The sequence below is a fragment of the Sinocyclocheilus grahami genome, unplaced genomic scaffold, assembly GCF_001515645.1.
Source record: "Sinocyclocheilus grahami isolate Dianchi unplaced genomic scaffold, SAMN03320097.WGS_v1.1 scaffold1250.1, whole genome shotgun sequence".
NCBI classification, from domain to species: domain Eukaryota; kingdom Metazoa; phylum Chordata; class Actinopteri; order Cypriniformes; family Cyprinidae; genus Sinocyclocheilus; species Sinocyclocheilus grahami.
The window spans coordinates 174,106-183,789 of record NW_015506429.1 but is presented as its reverse complement, the minus strand read 5'-3'; the positions used below and the strand labels follow the sequence as shown (position 1 = coordinate 183,789).

Here is a 9,684-nt window from a genome sequence, read left to right as displayed (position 1 = left end):
AATGAAAAATTAGCCTTATTAAATGAACTATTATTTATAAGCTTTTTTCCTTCTGGTGCCAGAAATTGAGGCATTTTGGTCAATATTTAGCTAAATGTGTTGTAGTGCTGGCACCTCGTCTGGGTTAGAAGCCTGTCGTGGATCAATAATGAGGACAATAAACCCGCCAGCAGCTGGCAGCAAGTTCATCTTTAAATAAAAGATTTATTGAATCATTCAAATCAAACGATTCGTTCAAAACCAAACAAGTGAGTCCTTCTGAATGAACTGTTGAAGCACTGACTCACTCGAAACATCTGGTGCTTTTGCTGAAGGGATGCTTTTTCTCTTTTTTTTCGAGCAGGGGGATGCCATCCCTCCTCAATTCTGGCCCTGTGTGCAACACTATACTACAGTGAACTCAAGTTCTTCTGCTCTCTAAATCACTGCAGAGTTAGATCTGACAGATCTACAGCTGTTTTACTCAACTGTGTCTGTAAGCAGACATGCAGCTAACAGCTTTGATGATGATGATGGTGATGATGGGGGTGTTTCTTCATCCTGGAGCTTCTATTGGTCACAGATGGACTTTCCCCTTCATATCAACTTCATTCAGTAAAAATAGCAGCACAGAAGCAGCAGCTGCTCATGAGCACAGACGTCCAGCGACTGAACAAACCCTGCTGCTGCTGCTGCTGCTGGAGGATCAGAGCTCAGACACTCATCTTCATCATCATCATCATCATCATCATCATCATCATCTGAGGAATGGCTCTGGACTTTGTTGCAGGATGCATTGGAGGTAAGACATGCTTCATTCGACTGACTGAAGACCTGCACACGCTCACTGAAACATTCAACACTCAGTCAAATAACATGCAGAGTAAATGAGAACTGATCCAGTTGCTGAAGTAGAGAAGAACTCTCTGGTTACACTGGTTACTGAGCTCACTGACTCCAGACACTTCCACTCTTCTGACTAATGTCCCACTCTGGGATCCAACAGATGGCATTAAATACTTTAATGTGAGCGACTGAAGAGCCAATAAACCATGATCCTGATCCTCATGCATTTAATCTGAGCGAAACCAAATCTAACATCATTCTGCACTGCAAAAACTGATTCTCTTACTTAGTATTTCTGTCTGGTTTTCTAGTATTAATATCTAAACATTCTTCAATCAGGATGCATTTACTTGACATGACTTAAAATATGACTTGTTTTCTGAAAAAAATAAAATTGTTAGTTTTAGCTTAAAACAAACAAAAATATCTGCCAGTGGGGTTAAGAAAAATAATCTTAATTCAAAGGCTAAACAAGATTATTTTTCTAAACCCCACTGGCAGATATTTTTGTTTGTTTTAAGCTAAAACTAACAATTTTATTTTTTTCAGAAAACAAGTCATATTTTAAGTCATGTCAAGTAAATGCTTCCTGATTGAAGAATGTTTAGATATTAATACTAGAAAACCAGACAGAAATACTAAGTAAGAGAATCAGTTTTCGCAGTGTGATAAGAACTGAGAAGCATGAAGACGTCTGTGAGATAGTTTTGCAGTCTGCAGATGATGATCGCGTGATGTTTACATCGATTGGTCAAACAGCTCTTGCCTCATGCATGAATGACGCAGGTGTCTTTCAGTCGCACGGGTCAAGGCTGAAGAGCTGACCTCAGACTCATAGCTCAAACACATTGCATCAGTCGCTTGCAGCTCTGACACGTTCCTAATCATGCTGTCTGAACTCACTCTCAGGCGTTCATGTTTCAGGAGCCGCAGGTGTGCTGGTCGGACATCCGTTTGATACGGTCAAGGTACGTCTGCTTTGACTAAACCAGTAAAACTCAACAGAACTACTGACTGAAAGGTTCTTTGAGGAACCACAAATGCTTCTTCTACACTCTTAAAAATAAAGGCCCTTTATTGGTGGTTCCATGAAGAACCCTCAACATGCATGGAACCTAAAGGTTCTTTATAGCGGAAAAAAGAAAAAATCTCTTTAGATTTGTAAAATGTTATTTTAAGACTTTTTTCGCTGAAAGGTTCTTTGGGGAAGCATATACGTGAGCCTGGAGCACAGAAGCAGTGTTGAGTCGCTGGGGGATATTTGTAGCAATAGCCAACAATACATTGTATGGGTCACAATTATACATTTCTCTTTTATGCCAAAAATCATTAGGATATTAAGTAAAGATCATGTTCCATGAAGATATTTTGTAAATGTCCTACCGTAAATATATCAAAACTTAATGTTTGATTAGTAATATGCATTGCTAAGAACTTCATTTGAACAACTTTAAAGATGATTTTCTCAATATTTAGATTTTTTTGCACCCTCAGATTCCAGATTTTCAAATATTGTCAGATCCTAACAAACCACACATCAATGGAAAGATTATTTATTGACCCTTATGACTGGTTTTGTGCTCCAGAGTCACAAATGCTTCTTCTATGGCATCACTGCAAAAACTGCTTTATTTTAAAGAGTGCATCTAAAGCACATCTCAAACACCAAACGCATGTGCACAAATTGTCTTACGTTAGTCAGACAAATAGCCATCTATTAGATTGTATAATCAATTAAAATCTATTTAAAATGATAAATGGCTTTAATATTTCAATGTTTTAGCTTGAGGGTTGTGTGTTCCTGTGCAAGAACAGATTGTACGCATTTATCGAAATGAATGCGATGTGTTACTTTGGATAAAAGCAGCCATCGAATGCCTAAATGCATATTAACCCTGATCAAGACGCTTGCCTTTAGATGATATACCTGCATTAAAAAGCATCAGCGGTATTGTGTTGAGTATTATGGTCTGTTATTGTCATTAGTTGCATGTGTGTGTTTCTGTGAGCCGCTGCTGTAAAACTAACACTTTTCTAAAACCCAGAGTGTTTTTTGTACTTAAAGGCAAAGGGCAAGATACGTCTTGCCTTGGTGCCTTTGTTCTGATCATGAGTTCACAGCTGAAGGGTCTTTCACAGCAAAAGTGTCACTTTGTTGTAGATGAGAGCGAGGCTGTTACACCGGCCGCTCGGAGGTTAAGCTCGTAAGTAAAGCCCGGGTCCGTTCCTCTCTTTCCATTGGACTGGAATCTTATTGAATATGGTCAAACATCAGCTCTAGATTCATTCACTTCTGTGTGATTTCTGCTGTGTTTTTGCATCTCAACCATCACTCGTGGCCTGATCACAGCAGGTTTAATGGGAAAAATTCCATTTTCTAGGTGAGACTGCAGGTTCAGAGCGTGGACAAGCCCTTGTACCGCGGCACGTATCACTGCTTCCAGTCCATCGTCCGTCAGGAATCGGTGAGTAGGATGAATGACGAGAGATCCTTATGACTTCTTTGAAAGCTCAACAGGCTGGTTTTGCACTGATCTCACAGACAAGACAAAAACTGATCATACACTGCAAAAACAAAAAAAAGCTTATCTTACTTAGTATTTTTGTCTTGTTTCTAAATATCAAAAAGGGCTGCCCCCTAATAGTCGACTAATCGTTAGTCGACCAGAAGAGGCTTCGTTGACCAACATTTTTTTAGTCGCAGGGAAAAAAATGGTAATACAGTGCATCCGGCAGGACGTCCAAACGCTCGCCTATCAATCATCCACCACAAATATGGCTTATCATCTGAAATAAGTATTAGCAACTTTACATGGTCGCTCAATCTAATGTTAAGCTAGAGAAATGTCCACTATGCAAGTGTCTGTGTGGAAGCTGAACATTAGCGCTCATACAGAAGAGTAATACATCTTTCAAATCTGTATAGACTCTGTGTTTATTTGTGTGCACGCACAATAACAACAAATCACGCTTTCGTGAAATAATGAAAGCGAACAGGATGCGCTTTCTGCCATCTCGGTCTCTGTGAACTTGAGCACGAAACTCCGTGTATATCTTTGCCTTACAGACATATAAAATATATCTATAGAGAGGGAAATGTCTACTTTCAAATGAACCAATTCAAATGGAAAACAAATATTCTCAGAATATGTAATCCATGTGAAACATGCATACAGGTGCATCACTACTGCGGAGACGACGAGTCGTGTCGCCGACTTCATCTCTTAAACCGAGAACAAAGAAAGCACTAGTTTATCAGTGAATTATTAAAATGTTAATGCAGCCTCCTTACTGTTTTCCCCTGACACGTTCATAATCATAGCTTCTGCGGTGCGCTGTGGCAAGCTTTATGAGTGCGCTCGAGCGCTTATTAGGCTATGATTTATTAATAAACGTGCGATTAGTCGACTAATGCTTAAAATGAACGACTTAGTCGAGGGCAGCCCTATTAAGATGCATTTACTTGGTAAGCAAAACTACTAAAAATTTTACAAGTAAAATTACATGCCAGTGGGGTAAAGTAAAATTCTCGTTTTAAGAATATTTTACACCACTGGCAGATAATTTTACCCGTTTACTAGAAACAAGACAAACATACTAAGATAAGCATTTTTTTTGCAGTGTATCAATAATTTATCTGATTTCTTGAAAAGAGAAAGTCATTTCAGAGGGGGAACTCATTTTGATGAAAAATTAAGACACTAAAAAAAATTGTCCTTTAGCATCCATGGAATCTCTGTGTTTATTTGTGTGCACGCACAATAACAACAAATCACGCTTTCGTGAAATAATGAAAGCGAACAGGATGCGCTTTCTGCCGTCTCGGTCTCTGTGAACTTGAGCACGAAACTCCGTGTATATCTTTGCCTTACAGACATATAAAATATATCTATAGAGAGGGAAATGTCTACTTTCAAATGAACCAATTCAAATGGAAAACAAATATTCTCAGAATATGTAATCCATGTGAAACATGCATACAGGTGCATCACTACTGCGGAGACGACGAGTCGTGTCGCCGACTTCATCTCTTAAACCGAGAACAAAGAAAGCACTAGTTTATCAGTGAATTATTAAAATGTTAATGCAGTCTCCTTACTGTTTTCCCCTGACACGTTCATAATCATAGCTTCTGCGGTGCGCTGTGGCAAGCTTTATGAGTGCGCTCGAGCGCTTATTAGGCTATGATTTATTAATAAACGTGCGATTAGTCGACTAATGCTTAAAATGAACGACTTAGTCGAGGGCAGCCCGCCCTATTAAGATGCATTTACTTGGTAAGCAAAACTACTACTTAAAATTTTACAAGTAAAATTACATGCCAGTGGGGTAAAGTAAAATTCTCGTTTTAAGAATATTTTACACCACTGGCAGATAATCTTACCCGTTTACTAGAAACAAGACAAACATACTAAGATAAGCATTTTTTTTGCAGTGTATCAATAATTTATCTGATTTCTTGAAAAGAGAAAGTCATTTCAGAGGGGGAACTCATTTTGATGAAAAATTAAGACACTAAAAAAAATAGTCCTTTAGCATCCATGGAATCTTCATATTGGATTAAAAAAGAAAAAAAAGAAAGTTTCCAAATGGGGATTTTCAGTGATGCCATAGAAGAACCATTTTTGGTTCCCCAAAGAACCTACAAGTGGACAGATCTAAAAGTGAAGAACATCTTAATAATCCAAAGAACCTTTTCCACTTTAAAGAACCTTGGAATGGAAAGGTTCCACAGATGTTAAAGGTTCATCTACACCAATAAAGAACCTTTATTTTTAAAAGTGTATAGTGGAAAATGGTTCTTTAGATCATTAAAATGTCCTTCACAATAATAGTTCTTTAAACAACTGTTCACTGCAAGGTGCTTCATGAATTACTACATGAATTAATTAGGTGCTACATGAATGAATCAGCTGATATTGATTTGATTAGAAGTGCATGTGCTCAAGGTTCAGTAACGCTGAGATAAATGTAAATATTAGTAACTTGGAGTAGCAATATGTGCTCTTAAAGTACTGCTATGCACTTTTTTAAAGGGGTAAATAAAGTGCAAAGTTTTCTTATTAAAAATGAAAATTCTGCCATTAATTACTCACCCTCATGTCGTTCCAAACCTGTAAGACCTTTGTTCATCTTCAGAACACAAATTAAGATATTTGTAATGAATTCCAAGAGCTCTCTGACCCTGCATAGACAGCAAGGATCCTAACACGATCAAGGCTCAGAAACATAGCAAGGACATCGTTAAAATAGTCCATGTGACATCAGGGGTTCAACCGTAACTTTACGAAGCTACAAGAATACTTTTTGTGCGCAAAGAAAACTAAAATAACGACATAGAATGAACGGAGTTCTTACGGGTTTGGAACGTCTTGAGGGTGAGTAATTAATGACAGAATTTTCAATTTTGTGTGAGGCGCAGCGGCCGGATTCATCCAGTGTGTGATCTGCTGCCCGATGGAGCTAGCCAAGACCCGCATGCAGATGCAGGGAACGGGCGAGAAGAGCGCCTCCAGGAAGATGTACAGGAACTCTCTGGACTGCCTGATCCGCATCCACCGGAAGGAGGGAGTCCGAGGAATAAACCGAGGAATGGTGACCACCGTCATCCGCGAGACGCCTGGATTTGGCATCTACTTCCTTGCCTACGATACACTGACGCGTGCGCTGGGCTGCGACGCTGACGCCGACTACATCATTCCCAAGCTGCTCCTGGCGGGTGGCATGTCGGGAATGGCGTCCTGGATCTCCACTTATCCTGTGGACGTCATCAAGTCCCGCCTCCAGGCGGACGGAGTGGGTGGAGCCAACAGGTACGACGGCATCGTGGACTGCGTCCGTCAGAGCTGGCGGCGGGAAGGATGGAGAACCTTCACTCGAGGCCTGACGTCGACTCTCTTGAGAGCGTTTCCAGTCAACGCCACAACATTCGCCACCGTCACACTCTTCCTCATGTACATGCGCGAGAACGACGACAGCATGAAGGACTGCGAACCCATGCAGCCCAACCTGCAGCACAGCAGCCTGTGACTCGAAGATCTGAAGACTTGAATCTTCTTGAGATGGAAACCACAGATTCACTGCCCCGATAAACCTCCTCCTGACTCTGTCTAATAGAGAGAGAAAAGGTCAGCGAACGCAAAGGCTGAACAATGACCTTACATTATCTTAACCACTTTATGTTTAATGGACCGTACCGCTGAATTATTGTGATGAATGAGTGTCCACTGGGTTCGAGGATGCCCAGATCAGCATCTGTAGAAACGTCTGATGAAGGACCAGAGCGACGTACCGCAGGAGATTTGGACATCGATGATGGGATCATTTTAAAACACTTAACGTGGCTTAAAGACAGTGTTTTTGAAAGACCAAACTCAGTAAACCCATTAATAAAGCATACTAATTACAGACAAGCAGATGAGCCCAGAATACGAATGCAATGCGTTTAATTAGGTGTTAAGCATTTTCCTCCCATATAACATTATAAAGAAAACGCTTAACGTGGCTTAATGCGTTAAGAGTGTTTTTGAAAGACCAAACTCAGTAAACACATTATTAATAAAGCATACTATGTACAGACAAGCAGAGCCTATAATAAAAGTTTTAATGCATCCACATTGATGTTTTCCTATGGGAAGAAAACGCTTAACGTGTTATTAAACGCATTGTGTTCCTATCCTGGACTCATCTGCTTGTCTGTACATAGTATGATTTATTAATAACCTGCTTACAGAGTTAGGTCTTATAAAAACACCGTCTTAACTCATTAAGTCTTTTAGAATGTCCCTCAATGATCTTGTATGAGAGAACTGTGACACGTCTGCAAGTTATTTATCCATGCATCCTAACCCTAACCCGGTCCAAAATAATGTGCAAAATTGTACCTTTAACGATGCAACAGCGTGTGACTGTGACAGAACTGTTCAGGGGACAAATCTGTACCTTATTTACACCTAAAAGGTGAATATTATACAATTCATAAGGCTTCAAGGTCATGGCTTCAGTTTCCAGGAAAAGCAAGAGCTGATGAAATGTAAATGTGTACTTTGAATGCACTGTAAGTCGCTTTAGATAAAAGTGTCTGCCGAGGAATAAACCGAGGAATGGTGACCACCGTCATCCGCGAGACGCCTGGATTTGGCATCTACTTCCTCGCCTACGATACACTGACGCGTGCGCTGGGCTGCGACGCTGACGCCGACTACATCATTCCCAAGCTGCTCCTGGCGGGTGGCATGTCGGGAATGGCGTCCTGGATCTCCACTTATCCCGTGGACGTCATCAAGTCCCGCCTCCAGGCGGACGGAGTGGGTGGAGCCAACAGGTACGACGGCATCGTGGACTGCGTCCGTCAGAGCTGGCGGCGGGAAGGATGGAGAACCTTCACTCGAGGCCTGACGTCGACTCTCTTGAGAGCGTTTCCCGTCAACGCCACAACATTCGCCACCGTCACACTCTTCCTCATGTACATGCGCGAGAACGACGACAGCATGAAGGACTGCGAACCCATGCAGCCCAACCTGCAGCACAGCAGCCTGTGACTCGAAGATCTGAAGACTATATTTACGCTAGGAAATTTACAAAATATCTTCAAGGAACATGATCTTTACTTAATATCCTAATGATTTTTGGCGTAAAAGAGAAATGTATAATTGTGACCCATACAATGCATTGTTGGCTATTGCTACAAATATACCCCAGCGACTTAACACTGCTTTTGTGCTGCAGGCTCACACACACACACACACACAAATAAATATTATATATATATATATATATATATATATGCAGGTGTGCATTAAAACCTTTAAAGTCAGTTTAATCACCATTCTATATTAATGAGCTGCTTTTATTAATGCACAGAGATCGGAGATTGCGCACAGAAACTTGCTGTCAATGCTGACTTTTAATAAAACAGCTATACTGAATCCTGAATTGCTACACTATATTTTCTCAGCAATGGGGGGTAAAATCGCTGATTTTGAAGTAAAACTCACAGCTTCATTGTTTGTAGAGAGAGATGCACAGACTCAGGTAACTATCACACATGCAACTTCATTCAATCTCTCTCTCTCTCTCTCTCTCTCTCACTCTCTCTCAATCAATCAATCAATCAATCAATCAAAATAGCCATATTTGAGGGGTAAAGTTGAGTAGTTTGCATCTCTGGATATAGCTGTCGGTTGACTAGTATTAAATGATTTGCTACTTCATCTTACCTCACTCTCAACATTAAATTGACGTTTTGTGCTGAAAATCGCGCTTTGCTTCTGTGAACAGTGAAGCCCGCCTACTTTGATTTGATTGGCTATCTCAATTATTTTTGACATTGACGAGCGCTGTTAGACCGCTGAGCAGGCCAGGCAGAAAATGTCACTTTGAAACCTTTTTGTCATCCTAAAAAATAGGGATGTAACGATTCACTCAACTCCCGATTCGATTCACTATTTTGATTTCACGTTTTGATTTTCTCACAATTTCCACACACACAAATAAATATTATATATATATATATATATATATATATATGCAGGTGTGCATTAAAACCTTTAAAGTCAGTTTAATCACCATTCTATATTAATGAGCTGCTTTTATTAATGCACAGAGATCGGAGATTGCGCACAGAAACTTGCTGTCAATGCTGACTTTTAATAAAACAGCTATACTGAATCCTGAATTGCTACACTATATTTTCTCAGCAATGGGGGGTAAAATCGCTGATTTTGAAGTAAAACTCACAGCTTCATTGTTTGTAGAGAGAGATGCACAGACTCAGGTAACTATCACACATGCAACTTCATTCAATCTCTCTCTCTCTCTCTCTCTCTCTCACTCTCTCTCACTCAATCAATCACTCAA

The 9,684-nt window shown here is 40.2% G+C and overlaps 1 protein-coding gene and 1 pseudogene across 1 annotated transcript; both read left to right on the top strand.

The window, feature by feature from the left end:
* The first annotated feature begins 599 nt into the window (after window positions 1-599).
* LOC107568491 (mitochondrial basic amino acids transporter-like) lies at window positions 600-7,341 on the top strand (annotated as a pseudogene).
* Window positions 7,342-7,915: 574 nt separating this feature from the next.
* slc25a29l (solute carrier family 25 member 29-like) lies at window positions 7,916-8,373 on the top strand. The gene has a single exon (XM_016254464.1). It carries the CDS (start codon window positions 7,929-7,931, stop codon window positions 8,364-8,366), a length of 438 nt encoding a protein of 145 aa, XP_016109950.1. The 5' UTR covers window positions 7,916-7,928; the 3' UTR covers window positions 8,367-8,373.
* The last annotated feature ends 1,311 nt before the right edge of the window (window positions 8,374-9,684 follow it).

What these genes read in the sequence shown, in the direction of transcription:
- slc25a29l (XM_016254464.1), top strand. Translation starts at nt 7,929, where the DNA reads ATGGTGACCACCGTCATCCGCGAGACGCCTGGATTTGGCATCTACTTC.